The sequence below is a fragment of the Salvelinus alpinus genome, chromosome 22 (assembly GCF_045679555.1).
Source record: "Salvelinus alpinus chromosome 22, SLU_Salpinus.1, whole genome shotgun sequence".
In the NCBI taxonomy this organism is placed as follows: Eukaryota; Metazoa; Chordata; class Actinopteri; order Salmoniformes; family Salmonidae; genus Salvelinus; species Salvelinus alpinus.
The window spans coordinates 46,629,409-46,648,333 of NC_092107.1; the positions used below are offsets into that span (position 1 = coordinate 46,629,409).

Below are 18,925 nucleotides of genomic sequence, written 5' to 3' on the forward strand. Positions count from 1 at the left end.
AAACCTCTGGCTTCAGACTCCTTACACATAAAACCTCTGGCTTCAGGCTCCTTACCCATAAAACCTCTGGCTTCAGGCTCTTTACCCATAAAACCTCTGGCTTCAGACTTCTTACCCATAAAACCTCTGGCTTCAGACTCCTTACACATAAAACCTCTGGCTTCAGGCTCCTTACCCATAAAACCTCTGGCTTCAGGCTCCTTACCCATAAAACCTCTGGCTTCAGGCTCCTTACCCATAAAACCTCTGGCTTCAGACTCCTTACCAATAAAACCTATGGCTTCATGCTCCTTGCCCATAAAATCTCTGGTTTTAGGCTCCTTACACATACAACCTCTGGCTTCAGGCTCCTTACCCATAAAAACCTCTGACTTCGGTTTCCTTACCCATAAAACCTCTTTCTTCAGACTCCTTACCCATAAAACCTCTGGATTCAGGCTCCTTGCCAATAAAACCTATGGCTTCATGCTCCTTGCCCATAAAATCTCTTGTTTTAGGCTTCTTACACATACAACCTCTGGCTTCGGGCTCCTTACCCATAAAACCTCTGGCTTCAGACTCCTTACCCATAAAACGTCTGGCTTCAGGCTCCTTACCTAAAAACCTCTGCCTCCAAGCACCTTACCCATAAAACCTTTTGCTTCGGTCTTGCACAGCATACATAGTTCTGATTGGACATGCATTCATTTTGCAGTATTCCTCTTATTGCAATAACAATTTGAAACACGAACACAAACTCACACACACATACACCAGTCTGAGAACATTGGCACCACCTTGGTCCAACCACATACGTCAGAATACTGGCACCACCCTGGTCCGACCACATACGCCAGAATACTGGCACCACCCTGGTCCAACCACATACACCAGAACACTGGCACCACCCTGATCCAACCACATACACCAGAATACTGGCACCACCCTGGTCCAACCACATACACCAGAACACTGGCACCACCCTGATCCAACCACATACACCAGAATACTGGCACCACCCTGGTCCGACCACATACGCCAGAACACTGGCACCACCCTGGTCCGACCACATACGTCAGAATACTGGCACCACCCTGGTCCGACCACATACACCAGAACACTGGCACCACCCTGGTCCAACCACATACACCAGAACATTGGCACCATCCTGGTCCGACTACATACACCAGAACATTGGCGCCACCCTGGTCCGATCCACATACACCAGTGAGGGTCCAGTGAGTGTTACTGTTGCTCAGATCCTGTAGTCTATACCTCCTCTCCAATTATTGAACTGTCTGACAGAGATGGATCGGCTGGCTTTCAGACAGTTCAGGCAAATGCCAGACGGGGTGGTCTATTTTAACCTAGTGTGTCTGTATACATCAGAGGTTTGGAACAGAATGATCTTTATTTTGACTAACAGTGGGAAAAGAGAAAAAGTGATCTGGTGTTTTAGAAAGAACCAAGCTGATTTCTGTTCCCAGTCCATCCCTGCTGTCAAGCCACAGTAGTCCAAGTCCTCACTGAGGAACTGGAGACAGCTTGTCCATAACCACAGTAGTCCAAGTCCTCACTGAGGAACTGGAGACAGCTTGTCCATAACCACAGTAGTCCAAGTCCTCACTGAGGAACTGGAGACAGCTCGTCCATAACCGCAGTAGTCCAAGTCCTCACTGAGGAACTGGAGACAGCTTGTCCATAACCACAGTAGTCCAAGTCCTCACTGAGAGAACTGGAGACAGCTCGTCCATAACCGCAGTAGTCCAAGTCCTCACTGAGAGAACTGCAGACAGCTCGTCCATAACCACAGTAGTTCAAGTCCTCACTGAGAGAACTGGAGACAGCTCGTCCATAACCACAGTAGTCCAAGTCCTCACTGAGAGAACTGGAGACAGCTCGTCCATAACCGCAGTAGTCCAAGTCCTCACTGACAGAACTGCAGACAGCTCGTCCATAACCACAGTAGTCCAAGTCCTCACTGAGAGAACTGGAGACAGCTCGTCCATAACCGCAGTAGTCCAAGTCCTCACTGAGGAACTGGAGACAGCTCGTCGATAACCACAGTAGTCCAAGTCCTCACTGAGAGAACTGCAGACAGCTCGTCCATAACCACAGTAGTCCAAGTCCTCACTGAGAGAACTGGGGACAGCTCGTCCATAACCACAGTAGTCCAAGTCCTCACTGAGGAACTGGAGACAGCTTGTCCATAACCACAGTAGTCCAAGTCCTCACTGAGAGAACTGGAGACAGCTCGTCCATAACCACAGTAGTCCAAGTCCTCACTGAGAGAACTGCAGACAGCTCGTCCATAACCACAGTAGTCCAAGTCCTCACTGAGAGAACTGCAGACAGCTCGTCCATAACCACAGTAGTCCAAGTCCTCACTGAGAGAACTGGAGACAGCTCGTCCATAACCACAGTAGTCCAAGTCCTCACTGAGAGAACTGCAGACAGCTCGTCCATAACCACAGTAGTCCAAGTCCTCACTGAGAGAACTGCAGACAGCTCGTCCATAACCACAGTAGTCCAAGTCCTCACTGAGAGAACTGCAGACAGCTCGTCCATAACCACAGTAGTCCAAGTCCACACTGAGAGAACTGCAGACAGCTCGTCCATAACCACAGCAGTCCAAGTCCATAACCACTCTGGGCCAGAAACCTTTAAATAAATTAGTAGGAGTATTGCAAGATAGCCAGTTTCCTATTTGCCCTGGCACATAATTGATCTTGGGAAGTTATTGGCTGATGTGACTGGCTATTCACCTTTTTCTCTTTTTTAAGACATGTTTTAATCTGGAAGACTGGTGCTAAAACAACATAGTTACTGATGCTCACATCAAGATACATACCATCTCTGTGTTCTTTAGCTCTCGGTATGTTTAATGAGTCTTAACAGTAATAATTATCATTAATGAATGATTAATGGCAGTAGATGCAACTTAAATCTGTCTTAATTCACTGCGTTGTAGTTGACGTACGGGGCCTTCGGAAAGTATTCAGACCTCTTCACTTTTTCCACATTTTGTTACGTTACAGCCTTTTCCTAAAATGGATTAAATAAAACATTTCCCTCATCAATCTACACACAATACCCCATAATGACATCACAATACCCCATAATGACATCACAATACCCCATAATGACATCACAATACCCCATAATGACATCACAATACCACATGATGACAGTGCAAAAACATGTTTTTAGAAGTGTACATAAGTATTCAGACCCTGTGCTATGAGACTCGAAATTGAGCTCATACCCAAGAAGACTCTATGCTGTAATCACTGCCAAAGGTGCTTCAACAAAGTACTGAGTAAAGGGTCTGAATACTTATGTAAATGTGATATTTCCTTATTTTTTTATATATATATATATATACATTTGCAAAAATGTCTAAAAACATGTTTTTGCTCTGTCATTATGAGGTATTGTGTGTAGATTGATGAGGGGGGAAAAAAACTATTTCATCCATTTCAGAATAAGCCTGTAACGTAATAACATGTGGGAAAAGTAAAGGGGTCTGAATACTGCACTGTATCACCTGTGTAATTCTTTGTAGCCATTTCATGCAGTCAAATGACCTAGTGGTCTCAACAGTGGAATGTTATGCTTACTTTTCATAATTTCATAATCAATCAATTGTTATAACGCCGGAAATCTGGTGTTTCTATGTTATTTTTCAGACTTCTGTATATATAAAGTGTAATATTGGGATGCAAACTCCAAATTGAATACATTTCAACTCGATATCGGACATGGTACAGGTGTCTTCTTTTATTAAGCCCATAACCATGTGTGTGAGGTATGTAGATTTATTTAAGACTACCAATGAACCCTGATTTAGCCCACTGCAGTAGAAAGTGAAAGTACTGTATCCTTCTGTACCCATAACAACACTGTCTCCCTCTAATGACACTGTCTTTTTGTGTTGATTTCTTCTCCCCATCTCCCTTTCCAATCCACTTCCTGTTGCAATGCATGATGGGCAGGCTCAATATTGTGCATGACACCTGCAACAACTGTTGGTAGGTGCAAGCTTTCCATCCTGATTACCTTTAAGCCTTTTCAGTCCCTCATACTCCATCTCAAGCCATCAAGGTGGCCATTTTCCACTCTTGAGGCCAAGGGGGCATCTCAATAGTCCAAAGTTACTTAATCTCCTCATCTCCATCCCTTGATAGATAGATAGATAGATAGATAGATAGATAGATAGATAGATAGATAGATAGATAGATAGATAGATAGATAGATAGATAGATAGATAGATAGATAGATAGATAGATAGATAGATAGATAGATAGATAGATAGATAGATAGATAGATAGATAGATAGATAGATAGATAGATAGATAGATAGATAGATAGATAGATAGATAGATAGATAGATAGATAGATAGATAGATAGATAGATAGTTTTATTTACACATACAAATACATGTGTCGCAATCCTGCATTTTGGCAGTTTACAATTGAGAAAACTGAATTGTAGTGCAGTTTACATAAGATAATAGGAACATGAACAAGATCAAAATATAAACATATTAATACAAATATTTAAATGTGAATATCTTCCGCATCTAGTGTCCGCAATACATACCACCGCATACCAATACATACCACCGCATACCAATACATACCAACGCATATCAATACATACCAACGCATATCAATACATACCAACGCATACCAATACATACCAACGCATATCAATACATACCAACGCATATCAATACATACCAACGCATACCAATACATACCAACGCATATCAATACATACCACCGCATACCAATACATACCAACCCATACCAAAACATACCAACGCATACCAATACATACCAGTACATACCAATGCATACCAATACATACCAATACATACCAATGCATACCAATACATACCAAGGTATACCAATACATATCAATACATACCAACGCATATCAATACATACCAACGCATATCAATACATACCAACGCATATCAATACATACCAACGCATATCAATACATACCAACGCATATCAATACATACCAACGCATATCAATACATACCAATGCATACCAATGCATACCAATACATACCAATACATACCAATGCATACCAATACATACCAAGGTATACCAATACATACCACTGCATACCAATACATGCCAATGCATACCAATACATACCAATGCATACCAATGCATACCAACCCATACCAACACATACCAACACATACCAATACATACCAATGTATACCAATAAATACCAATAAATACCAATACATACCAATGTATACCAATACATACCAATGCATACCAATACATACCAATGTATACCAATGCATACCAATGCATACCAATACATACCAATACATACCAACCCATACCAACCCATACCACGCATACCAATGCATACCAATGCATACCAACCCATACCAATGCATACCAATACATACCAATACATACCAATGTATACCAATACATACCAATGCATACCAATACATACCAATGCATACCAACCCATACCAATGCATACCAATGATTTAGTTGTCACTTGGACAGGTGTTTCCTGATGATAGAGAAAAGATGGATAGGAATTTGTGGTGAACAATTGCGATGTGGTACAGTGTTGCAGCCCTCTGTTATTAACTGCTGTCGCTTAAATAGATTGCAGGGATTCCATAGTTACACAATTGATTATCTTGCATTATTTGTGTTTAATTAAAGGGAAATTATTTGTAGTAGAATATGACATATAATTGTCATTTAGATTCACAGCTTGGAGAAAAAAAATACAGAGCTTTTAATCTTCTATTTCCTGACAGAGTGGGACTGGACTGGACTGGGACGGACTGTGGGTTGCAGACAGGGTTAGTTATAGTATTATCATCTTATTGGTGGTGGTGGTGGAGGGTCAGTTATGAGACGTGTATAGTTCTGGAAATATGAATTAAGTATATGAGTAATTTTGAAGCACATTTTGAGAATATTATGAGCAGTGAAATGTTGTTTTACTGTAGGCTAGTTGTTTCACCTGTTTCCCTGTGTGTCACCCCTATACCTATACCCCGGTACCTATGCGGTATGAACGCATGATGTCACGTTGCTAATATTTGTCTGTCATATGACGTGCCACATAGCTTGATGCTTTAACAACCCACTCTGACACACTCATTGTCCTGACCCTCATCCCAAACCTCAGTAACCCTGTTAGCTAACACCTTATGTAAAGGTCAGTTTAGAATCTGTTTTAAATGGCATCATCAGTAATAGAGAATAAGAAATACACAAACAAATGATTTACTAACGGTTGACAATCAACAAGCTAGTCTTTAAGGTTTAGAAGTGGCTTTAGAAGAGAATGAACATGTATAATACAACATCATATCTGCCTGCTCCAGTTCATGTGCCTGTCTGATTTGTCTCTCCCCAAAGTACCCATGATGCACGGTGCCACGCCCGCCACTGTGTCTGCAGCCACCTCCTCTGCCACAAGCGTTCCCTTTGCAACCGCAACAGCCAATCAGGTTTGCTCCTCTTCTGCTTCCTCTCTCTCGCTCCACTTCCTGTGATGGAAGTAGGTCACTTCCGGGGGGGTGATGTTTTGAGAGTACCGTTCTATAGGCAGCATCTTACTCATTGAAGGGTTATGAACTTCCCGTAATGGAAGTAAGTCACTTCCGGGTTGAAGGGTTATGAATGGCCATCAGAAGAGGAGGATGGATGCGTGGTGACTGATTACACCTCTAACTGTTCCCCTGAGGCGTTTAAAGACGCTGACCAACATTCAGGAAAACGACGACATCGTTTCCTCCTCAGTGGTCAGTGTTGTTTTATTTGTAATGGATATTCGCCGTTCGTTTAAATACGATTGATTGTGTATTCAGCGATGTAAAGTACTTAAGTCCAATTTGTAAGTCGCTCTGGATAAGAGCGTCTGCTAAATGACTTAAATGTAAATGTAAGTAAAAATACTTTAAAGTACTACATAAGTCGTTTTTTGGGGTATCTGTACTTTACTTTACTATTTATATTTTTGACAACTTTTGCTTCTATTTCACTGCATTCCTAAAGAAAAGTATGTACTTTTTACTTCATACATTTTCTCTGACACCCAAAGGTACTCCTTACGTTTTGAATGCTTAGCAGGACAGAAAATGGTCCAATTCGCACACTTATCAAGAGAACATCCCTGGTCATCCCTACTACCTCTGATCTGGAGGACTCACTAAACAGAGAACATCCCTGGTCATCTACTGCCTCTGATCTGGAGGACTCACTAAACAGAGAACATCCCTGGTTATCCCTACTGCCTCTGATCTGGTGGACTCACTAAACAGAGAACATCCCTGGTCATCTACTGCCTCTGATCTGGAGGACTCACTAAACAGAGAACATCCCTGGTCATCTACTGCCTCTGATCTGGAGGACTCACTAAACAGAGAACATCCCTGGTTATCCCTACTGCCTCTGATCTGGTGGACTCACTAAACAGAGAACATCCCTACTGCCTCTGATCTGGTGGACTCACTAAACAGAGAACATCCCTGGTCATCCCTACTGCCTCTGATCTGGTGGACTCACTAAACAGAGAACATCCCTGGTCATCCCTACTGCCTCTGATCTGGTGGACTCACTAAACAGAGAACATCCCTGGTCATCCCTACTGCCTCTGATCTGGCGGATTCACTAAACACAAATGCTTTGTGTTTAAATGATGTCTGAGTGTTGGAGTGTGACCCTGGGTATCCGTAAATACAAAAAAATGTGCCGTTTGGTTTGCTTAATAAAATAAAATTTTAATTATTCGTACTTTTACTTTTACTTAAGTATATTTTATCAACTACATTTACTTTTGATTCTTAATCGGGATCGGTGTCCCTTCCACGGGACGGTTGAGCTAACGAAGGCTAATGTGATTAGCATGAGGTTGTAAGTAACGAGAACATTTCCCAGGACATAGACATATCTGATATTGGCAGAAAGCTTAAATTCTTGTAAATCTAACTGCACTGTCCAATTTACAATAGTTATTACAGTGAAATAATACCGTGCTATTGTTTGAGGAGAAAGCACAATTTTGAACATGAAAAGTTGCAATAAATTGCACATATTAATATGCAAATTAGGCACATTTGGGTAGTCTTGATACAACATTTTGAACAGAAATGCTCAGTCTAAAACTTTGCACATAAACTGATGCCATCTAGTGGCCAAAATCTAAATTGCACCTGGGCTGGAATAATACATTATGGCCTTCTCTTGCATTTCAAAGATGATGGTACAAAACAAATACAAAAGAACGGTTGTTTTTTTCTTTGTATTATCTTTTACCAGATCTATTGTGTTATATTCTCCTACATTCCTTTCACAATTCCACAAAATTCAAAGTGTTACCTTTCAAATGGTACCAAGAATATGCATATCCTTGCTTCAGGTCCTGAGTTACAGGCAGTTAGATTTGGGTATGTCATTTTAGGCTAATTTTTTTTTTTTAAAGGGGCGGATCCTTAAGAGTTAAGTGTTTTTAAAACCGAATGCTTTCATACTTTTACGGAAGTAGTATTTTACTGGGTGACTTTCACTTATTACTTGAGTCATTTTCTACTAATGTATCTTTACTTTTACTCAAGTATGAGAATGTAGTACTTTTTCCACCACTGTGTGTATTTAGCACCGTCTGTAAGTGATGAAAAGTAAAAAGAAAATAGCCCATTGAGAGTGTTGTGTTGTAAAAGCTAAACTTACCAGTAAAGTTTTTTTTTCTTCGGTTTTCTCTCTATCTCTCATGTTCTTCCCCAGATTCCATTAATATCTACAGATCATCTTACTAGGCACAAGTATGTAACTCAGATCTAGACATCTCAAGCAGAACAGTAAGACTAATTTTCATACAGACGTACAGTATGTCTATGCAATCTCTTTTGATTATGTTCCTCAAATTCTTCTGTAATTCATTATTTTTTACTATTCTCTTCTGATCTATACATTTTTCTCCTGCAGAGTGCCGGTGTCCCACAGTTCCCCACCCTTCATGCCTGTAAACGTACAAATCTGAGATGATATTGATAGAGATTGTAACATCCGACCACCTGTAAGCTGTAGTGGTACTGACATGCCGCGCTGCTCTAGGAGGGTTTCAGTTGACCATAAACGTGGTGAACATATGCATTCCACACACACACACAACACTGGTGGGCCTCGTACAGAGAAGAACTATTGCCATCTACAGAACGTTATCAGCCATGCCTTTACGTCTGTGGAGGCATCATCCATTAAAACACAGGACACACTTTGAATGTCACCACGAGGAGATAGTCACTCCCACTAGTTTGTCAGAAGACCAAGATTCTCTTATATGTTGTTTTCAGTTGGGTTTCTTTAATTGATATCATTTTTTCACGGTTTGCACAAAGAAAAGGTACATCTTGTATTTTAAATGAGAGGGGGGTGAACAGGAAAAGTACCTCATAGACATATTAGACTGAATTAATTATGACTTGTATGAATTATGACTTGTATGTAGATGACTTGGTCCTTACAAGGCAAACCTGGTTGAAATGGGTTAGTGGGCTTGGTGCCAAAATGACAGCTGAATGTTTTGTGTTTATTAAGCCTTTTGTGTTTTTAATCACATTCCCGTTTTTTCTAGATCTGCTGCAAACTCTACGTAAAGTACCATAGACTCTATGTATGTACACCCCTCCCCTCCCCGCCCATTTAAACATGGACAATTATGATGTCATTAGAGCCGTGTCACAGTGTTAATGGGCGACACCTTCAAAGTCTCTAGTGTCCTAGGTTCCTACAATGTTTGTCTGAAGTTTGTTGTCATTACCCATTCATGGTCTTCACCTCTTGGGCACGCAGATACCGACCTTCGACCTTAGGTTGTCTGATTTACCTCTGGTCTTCTGTTGGTCTTCTTTTGACTTGCCTTGAGCAAATTCCATGGTGTGAATCAGACAGAGAAGGGGTCTTGGTTCTGTTAGGACCCGGTCCTCTCTGGGTATAGTCTATAGACTCTAGTTGGTTCTGTTAGGACCCGGTCCTCTCTGGGTATAGTCTATAGACTCTAGTTGGTTCTGTTAGGACCCGGTCCTCTCTGGGTATAGTCTTTAGACTCTAGTTGGTTCTGTTAGGACCCGGTCCTCTCTGGGTATAGTCTATAGACTCTAGTTGGTTCTGTTAGGACCCGGTCCTCTCTGGGTATAGTCTATAGACTCTAGTTGGTTCTGTTAGGATCCGGTCCTCTCTGGGTATAGTCTTTAGACTCTAGTTGGTTCTGTTAGGACCCGGTCCTCTCTGGGTATAGTCTATAGACTCTAGTTGGTTCTGTTAGGACCCGGTCCTCTCTGGGTATAGTCTATAGACTCTAGTTGGTTCTGTTAGGACCCGGTCCTCTCTGGGTATAGTCTATAGACTCTAGTTGGTTCTGTTAGGACCCGGTCCTCTCTGGGTGTAGTCTATAGGCTCTAGTTGGTTCTTTTAGGACCCGGTCCTCTCTGGGTATAGTCTATAGACTCTAGTTGGTTCTGTTAGGACCCGGTCCTCTCTGGGTATAGTCTATAGACTCTAGTGAATGAAAAAGGGTAACTACTCTAGAAAAGGGATGATAGAATGAAGAACTGTTGAAAGTTGCATGATAAACCAAATCACTGTGAAGAGTGAGAAGTTTCAAAGAGTTGCAGAGGGGCCAGTGGTGGAAAAAGGACCCAATTGTCATACTTGAGTAAAAGTATAGATAGAAAGTTACTGAAGTAAAAATGAAAGCCACCCAGTAAAATACAACTTGAGTAAAAATCTAAAAGTATTTGGTTTTAAATATACTTAAGTATAAAAAGTAAATGTAATTGCTAAAATATACTTACGTATCAAAAGTCAAAGTAAAATCATAAATATTAAAAAATGTCCTTATTATTTAGCAAAGCAGATGGCACCATTTTTGTTTTTCATAATTAATGGATAACGAGGGGCACTAAGACATTATTTACAAAATGTGCATTTGTGTTGAGTCGTCCTCCAGGCCGGACGCAGTAGGGATGACCACGTGTTCTCTTGATAAGTGCGTGAATTTGACCATTTTCCTGTCCCGCTAAGCATTCAAAATGGAACGAGTACTTTCGGTTGTCAGGGAAAATGTATGGAGTAAAAAGTACAATATTTTCTTTAGGAATGTAGTGGAGTAAAAGTAAAAGTTGTCAAATATATAAATAGTAAAATAAAGTACAGATACCCCCCAAAAATGTAGTAATTTCAAGTGTTTTTACTTAAGTACTTTACAGCACTGAGGGTGGCTTATGGTTGTTGCTATGTCAACAGAGTTGAGTTGCTATGTCAGTTTTAATGTGGTGTTGTTTGTATTTTATTACAATTATTACAATTTATTACAACAAAAAAATCATATAAAGTGCATTGCATATGGTCTATGACATAAGAGAACTTGTGAAAACCACATTACGTGTAATTACATGTGAGATAGTAGGTATAATTTTGGATAGTTACAGCCAAAGTTTTTATTTTTCTCTTGTGTGTTTTATTTTTCTCTCTCTGTTGCTTTTCAATTACATCTGTGGTAGGGCTAGACGAGCCTAAATCACAGATACACTTCTGGATGGATGGACGCGTGGGGGAGTGTAGAGCTACTTATGGAAGCAATGAGGGAGTGTAGAGCTGTTTATGGAAGCAATGGGGGAGTGTAGAGCTGTTTATGGAAGCAATGGGGGAGTGTAGAGCTGTTTATGGAAGCAATGGGGGAGTGTAGAGCTGTTTATGGAAGTAATGGGGGAGTGTAGCAATGGGGGAGCTGTTTTCTAAAAACTGCTTCTGCATGCCTTGTGGGTGTTGTTTGGAGCATGTTGATTGATGGCATGGTATAAAAGAGTTGGCAAAAGTTTGACCCTGATTGTATTACTCATCCAAAGCCTTAGAAAACACCACGAGCTCGGCAACAATGCAACATGCCATTTCGAATCGTCCTCTTGCCTAACCCTTGCCGTTTTGCCACCACACAGCGTGTATATGATTGTTGCTTATGTCTTTCCTTCACTGAAAACATGGTGTTTGTTGTTGAGTTATTAAGTCGGTGAGGAAGATGAGGAAGATGAATGTATTATTTCATTTTGTTTAGTGCACGGATGACATTTTTTATATTTTTGTTAAAGGTGTTTTGTCTTACTAGATTTCCACCTGTAACATTTGTAGGATGCTGAATATTAGGTAATATGTGTGTGTTTTTTGTGTTCTTCATACCGTATTTAGTTTTCTGAAATTTCATGTAACATTGATTTTAATATTTACTGTTAGTGTTATGATTGTAAACTACTTTTTTTTTTTTTTTTCCTGTGATCTGTAAGAATTGTGTTAATATCTTGTCTGTTTGAGTTCTTTGAACAAATATATTTTATATGGGTATCTGACATTGAGGAAATTAGAGATAAATGAGGCCTGCTGTGGTAACCATGGAAACCACGGAGTAATATTGTGATCATGATCTGGGTCGTACAGTAACTGGTGACTCTCACATGGGAAAAATATTACTAAGAAATCTCGTTCATTTCAAATAGTAACTATTGTTTGAATATTTTAAATGTCCCTGGATGTGAGGCCGTGTTGAAAACCTAGCTGCCTATTGGATCACTCTTAGAGGGGGGAGGGGCATTGTAGTCGAGGTCAGCTGTCGGAGGCGGGTCCAGCATGGAGTACATACTCTTTACTTAGCCACTAACAAATGAGGGGAAACCGTTGCACTTCTGTACATAGTCCCCCCAAAAAAAGAGAGAATGATGTATAATATTGAGATCTTATTTTGAATAAAAAATATCGATAACTACATGAAACTTTGTTAGGATAATAAAAAAGAATGAAATGATGAAACCTGCTCTCGCTCTGTAGCCCTTTCAGAAACGTCGGTCTTCTTCTTTGTTGTTGTCAGCGTCTTGTAGTTAGCCAGGACACCTTCAGGTGGATAGTAAGCCTCTGGAGCAAAATGGCCTGACTGGGTTGGTCCGGTGTCATGGCCACGCCCTTCCAGGCCCAACCAATTAAAACAAGTCCTGTTTTATCCAGGGAGGAACGCATGTTAAAGGAAATAACATATACATTTAAAGAGAACTAGTTCACGACAGAATAATATTGAATAAGTCAATGTGTTACACAGCATTACAGTATGCAGTATAATATCAACGTAATGGACTAAAATAAGAGACAAAAAAACACAAAAATAAAACAGTGGTTTATTAAAAAGATTCCTAAGAATATACTCGCTTCAAGAGTTATAACACCTGCAGTAAATACGTTACGTATAACACAAACACAATATATCTCAGTATGTTTCTTTCTGTTTAGAAACTATGCTTCTGGTTGATGAAATGGACAAAAACATACAAGTTGTTTGCCAGGTAAACTATCAAGAACCTGTAAACAGTTCTCCATTCCTGTGTTACTCATGAGGCTTCAACGTTAGTCCAAAACCGTGATGTAACTTTTCATCTGTCACGAGCACATGCCTGTGTTGTTATGTTATGATGCAATCTGAACTGTACGTTTTCTCAGCTTGTAGCTCCCTGATAGGATTTGTGCCTTGTAGCCAGATGGGCACCTCCTCTGCAAAGCACGTGCCATGTAAGTGCTGACCTAAAGCCACAATCTATAGCCATAATATATTTTCCCATAAAAAAATAAATCAATGTTGGGTTAACAGTATTCATAAGAATGAAGTTGCATGATTAGGTTGGCCAGGGACATTTTTTTGGTCTCCCGTTTTATAAAGCTGGTCTTAACAAAGTTGAGGGATTGATGAAGATGCACTGTGCTAACTGGGGATGGCTATCATGTGGGAATCCTTTTACCAGGGTTCTATCATGTGGGAATCCTTTCACCAAGGTTCTATCATGTGGGAATCCTTTCATCAGGGTTCTATCATGTGGGAATCCTTTCACCAAGGTTCTATCATGTGGGAATCCTTTACCAGGGTTCTATCATGTGGGAATCCTTTACCAGGGTTCTATCATGTGGGAATCCTTTACCAGGGTTCTATCATGTGGGAATCCTTTTACCAGGGTTCTATCATGTGGGAATCCTTTCATCAGGGTTCTATCATGTGGGAATCCTTTTACCAGGGTTCTATTATGTGGGAATCCTTTTACCAGGGTTCTATCATGTGGGAATCCTTTTACCAGGGTTCTATCATGTGGGAATCCTTTTACCAGGGTTCTATCATGTGGGAATCCTTTTACCAGGGTTCTATCATGTGGGAATCCTTTCATCAGGGTTCTATCATGTGGGAATCCTTTTACCAGGGTTCTATCATGTGGTAATCCTTTCATCAGGGTTCTATCATGTGGGAATCCTTTTACCAGGGTTCTATCATGTGGTAATCCTTTCATCAGGGTTCTATCATGTGGGAATCCTTTTACCAGGGTTCTATCATGTGGGAATCCTTTCATCAGGGTTCTATCATGTGGGAATCCTTTTACCAGGGTTCTATCATGTGGGAATCTTTTTACCAGGGTTCTATCATGTGGTAATCCTTTCATCAGGGTTCTATCATGTGGTAATCCTTTCATCAGGGTTCTATCATGTGGGAATCCTTTTACCAGGGTTCTATCATGTGGGAATCCTTTCATCAGGGTTCTATCATGTGGTAATCCTTTCATCAGGGTTCTATCATGTGGTAATCCTTTCATCAGGGTTCTATCATGTGGTAATCCTTTCATCAGGGTTCTATCATGTGGGAATCCTTTTACCAGGGTTCTATCATGTGGGAATCCTTTCATCAGGGTTCTATCATGTGGGAATCCTTTTACCAGGGTTCTATCATGTGGTAATCCTTTCATCAGGGTTCTATCATGTGGTAATCCTTTCATCAGGGTTCTATCATGTGGGAATCCTTTTACCAGGGTTCTTTCATGTGGGAATCCTTTCACCAGGATTCTAATGATTTATATGTGTCTTGCTGTTGAGAATAAAATAAATGAATAAAAACTCATAAATTCAATAAAATATAAGTGAATTTGCTCTAAAAGTTTGATCTCAAATTTCTTCTTTGGATACAGTTCCTGTTAACGTAAAGCCAGTGTATTATATTTCTCAAGCCAGAGAAAGGATCCATCAATTGTCTATAGTGCAATAACCCTCATAGGTTTTAATCATAGAGAAACTCGTCTCCCTCTAAATGGTGAAATGTGATACATTTCTAAAATTATATATTTTTTTAAAGTGACAAAGACTGGATGGAAATTAGAATAATGATCCTGGGTAGAGTGAGGAATGTCTAATGCTGTGTTATCAAGAGCAATGGACCAAAACTGTTTTAAATGTCATGCAAATTCAGACTATTCTAATTCGTTTTTTCTATTTGAACATAGCCATCCATCAAATAAGGTTTAAATTGCCCAAAATCATATATGGGCAAAAACACTTTCTGTTGTCACAATATGATTTATTTGTAAATTACATGCATAATCTCTGCATGAAGTTTACATATATTTATAAAGTTTATAATGTGATTTCATACAATAAAGTTTTTCTTGTTGATGTCCAAGATGCATAAATCGTTTTTATCAGTTACTGGTCAGATGAGTCCTAAACATATGACAGTAAAATGTTTTACAACGTCATCGATGTGCTTCACAGTGTTGCCACAAGATGGCGGTCTCTCCTTTAATAGCCCACTGGTACACTACACGAACACAAGTATGTGGAAACCTGCTTGTCCAACATCCCCCTTTGCTGCTATAACAGCCTCCACTCTTCTGGGAAGGCTTTCCACTAGATGTTGGAACATTGCTGCTATAACAGCCTCCACTCTTCTGGGAAGGCTTTCCGCCAGATGTTGGAACATTGGTGCTATAACAGCCTCCACTCTTCTGGGTAGGCTTTCCACTAGATGTTGGAACATTGCTGCTATAACAGCCTCCACTCTTCTGGGTAGGCTTTCCACTAGATGTTGGAACATTGCTGCGTGGACTTGCTTCCATTCAGCCACAAGAGTATTCGTGAGGTCAGGCACTGATGTTGGGCGATTAGGCCTGGCTCGCAGTCGGCATTCCAATTCTAGAAGGATCTAGGATCAGGTCCTCCTTGTGAACTTGTGTGGCTTTCCACTTCGCGGCTGAGCCATTGTTTCTCCTAGACGTTTCCAATTCTCAATAACAGCACTAGCAGTTGACCGTGACCAGCTCTAGCAGTGCAGAAATTTGACAAACTGACTTGTTGGAAAAGTGGCATCCTATGACGGTGACACGTTGAAAGTCACTGAGCTCTTCAGTAAGGGCCATTCTACTGCCAATGTTTGTCTATGGAGATTGCGTGGCTGTGTGCTCGATTGTATACAGCTGTCCGCAACGGTAGTGGCTGAAATAGCCGAACCCATGCATTTGAAGGGGTGTCCACATACTTTTGTATAAATAGTGTAGCTGTTGAGCCAGAGATGTCAAGGGCCTGTACTCATAAAGCCTCAGAGTAGGAGAGCTGGTCCAGGATCAGACCCTGTCCCCCGTCCATGCATTCTTATTCGTTGTGTTCAAAAATTCTAAACTGATCATAGATCAGCACTCTGAGACGCTTCGTGAATACGGACCCAGACCCACAACCTGACTGACATCCATTCAAAAAACATCAGGCTTATTAAAACCTATTCAGATGCTCTCCTGAATTACAGGCGAAATCCCAAAACAGATAACACATCACCAGAAATCCGTATGTATTCGCCGCACCTACAAGACACCTGTCTTACAACGCCTGTCCATCTCTACAGACACCATTATACTGTAGCTGAACCGGTTCACACAGCTCCACTCTGTCACCAGAGTGGAGGAAGAGAGATGATGGATGGGCATTTCCACCAATCAGATCTGAGTTGTCCCACCTCACACCCCCGCATACACACTTTAACCTGGTTACTAACACAAGGGTGTGATTGTTCAAGGAAATGTTGTTTTAAGGAGTGTCCCCACCCCCCTCCCACGCACTCTGATAATCTCCCTTCTAAAAATGGTCAAAGACTCCAGCCACCCTAGTCAAAGACTGTTCTCTCTGCTACCGCGCCAAGTCTAGGTCCAAGAGGCTTCTAAACAGATTCCAACCCCACACACTCTGCTTCCAGCTATTTGCATTGCCCCCCCCCCCCCCTCCTTTACACCGCTGCTGCTCTCTGTTGTTATCATCTATGCATAGTCACTTTATGTACATATTACCTCAACTAACCGGTACCTCCGCACATTGACTCTGTACCGGTACCCCCCTGTGTATAGTCTCACTATTGTTATTTTACTTCTGCTCTTTAATTATTTGTTACTTCTATTTATTATTCTTATTTTTTATTTTTGTATATATTGTTTTAAACTGCATTGTTGGTTAAGGGGATGTAAAGTAAGCATTTCACTCTAAGGTCTACACCAGTTGTATTCGGCGCATGTGACAAATAAAATGTGATTTGATTTGATTCTCTCCACTATCCAATCTTCTACAAGAAGTAACCAACAGACTCTTTCTCCCACTCTGTCCTATTTATCTCTTTCTCTAGCCCCGTTTACACACTGGTTCTGACATGTGTCGGTTGTCCTGTTCTTTTCCCACATTCTGATTGTGCCCACATTTGTGGACAGGTACAGACAATCAAAAGTCGCAGTGTGATCTGATTTGTGATTAGATCTTCCTGAGCATCTCCGGAGGTAGTCGAAGACCACAGAGAGATAACGGACTCTTTGTAGCTGTGTCATTACAGCGTATGTGACAGCGTGGGCAGCGCCACTGAGGCTATCTCCATTTTAAAGTAGTACATTTTCTTCGTCACGATTGGCTGATCCCTCCTGGTGACCCGATTGGACATGACTCCAACAGGGTCACCAAGACGGATCAGCCAATGAAGATGGAAGTCCCACTCAGTTGATTACATTCAAAATGGTGGAAGCTCACAATGGCGCTGCCCACGCTAATATGTCCTCTTGGCCACCAGAGGCGTCTCTCATTCTCTATATTGCAGATGCGTCTTGTACGTATATCCTTGAAGCGTAAACAAATCCGGACAACGAAAACTATACAGTCTTAAATCGTTGGATATTAAAAGCCGGCTCTGATGAAAACAGTATAAAACTATTGACTATAAAAGTATGCTGTTTTTTGTCGATTTATACTTGTGTCTTGTGTCATAACGGGAGGTACAAGACAGGTCGGATTAATTTGCATACAGGGAGGAACAAGGGAATCTGGTCACCATACGGACGACGAAGTAGGCAGATTAGAGACATATTTTATTACCGTGTGTAGACACAACAAATCTCAATCAGATAGTGATCGGATCACCTTGATCTGATGACAACAACCACATGTTAATGCAAGGTTTAACCACGGCTTCTCTTTCTCCCTCCATCTCTCCTTCTGACTACATCCTATTTCACTCCCATCTCTCCAACATCCTCTCTCTGTCCATCCTTTCCCTCCATCTATGCTCCCAACTTTCCCTCCCTCCTTCCATCCTTCCTCCACCTCTCTGTCCAGCGGCATTAGCAGTAGATAGTGACGTATGGAGATTTAACGAAGCAGTGCTGATTCAATAATGGCTACTTCTGTCGTGCCTCGTAGGGTGGGATGTACACCCCACATCCTCATCACCAGTCACACTCACCACTGCTGCCCCGCCGGCCGGCCCCTGTTCAAATCGGCCACACTGGAGGAGGGAGAAGGGACTTCGGAGTGTGTGTCTGTGCGTGTGTGTGTGTGTGTGTGTTTGTGTGTGTGTGTGTGTGTGTGTGTGTGTGTGTGTGTGTGTGTGTGTGTGTGTGTGTGTGTGTGTGTGTGTGTGTGTGTGTGTGTGTGTGTGTGTGTGTGTGTGTGATGGCCTGAGATGCATATGATTAGTGTTTGAAGGTTATTATGGAGCAGGGGCAACAACAGATCAATACTCTGTGTCTGGAGACAACAGATCAATACTCTGTGCCTGGAGACAATAGATCAATA

The 18,925-nt window shown here is 41.2% G+C and overlaps 1 protein-coding gene across 3 annotated transcripts in view; it reads left to right on the top strand.

Moving 5' to 3' along the window:
• Positions 1-12,841, top strand: part of LOC139549552 (muscleblind-like protein 1) — a 42,741-nt gene extending 29,900 nt beyond the window's left edge. For 2 of the 3 annotated variants that reach the window (XM_071360165.1, XM_071360166.1), the window contains exons 5-8: positions 3,975-4,010; positions 5,791-5,835; positions 6,401-6,492; positions 8,768-12,841. In XM_071360165.1, coding sequence (XP_071216266.1) covers positions 3,975-4,010; positions 5,791-5,835; positions 6,401-6,492; positions 8,768-8,824 — 230 coding nt within the window. In that variant the 3' untranslated portion in view covers positions 8,825-12,841. The remainder of the gene's footprint in view (positions 1-3,974; positions 4,011-5,790; positions 5,836-6,400; positions 6,493-8,767) is intronic. The other variant, XM_071360168.1, reaches the window with a different exon arrangement.
• The last annotated feature ends 6,084 nt before the right edge of the window (positions 12,842-18,925 follow it).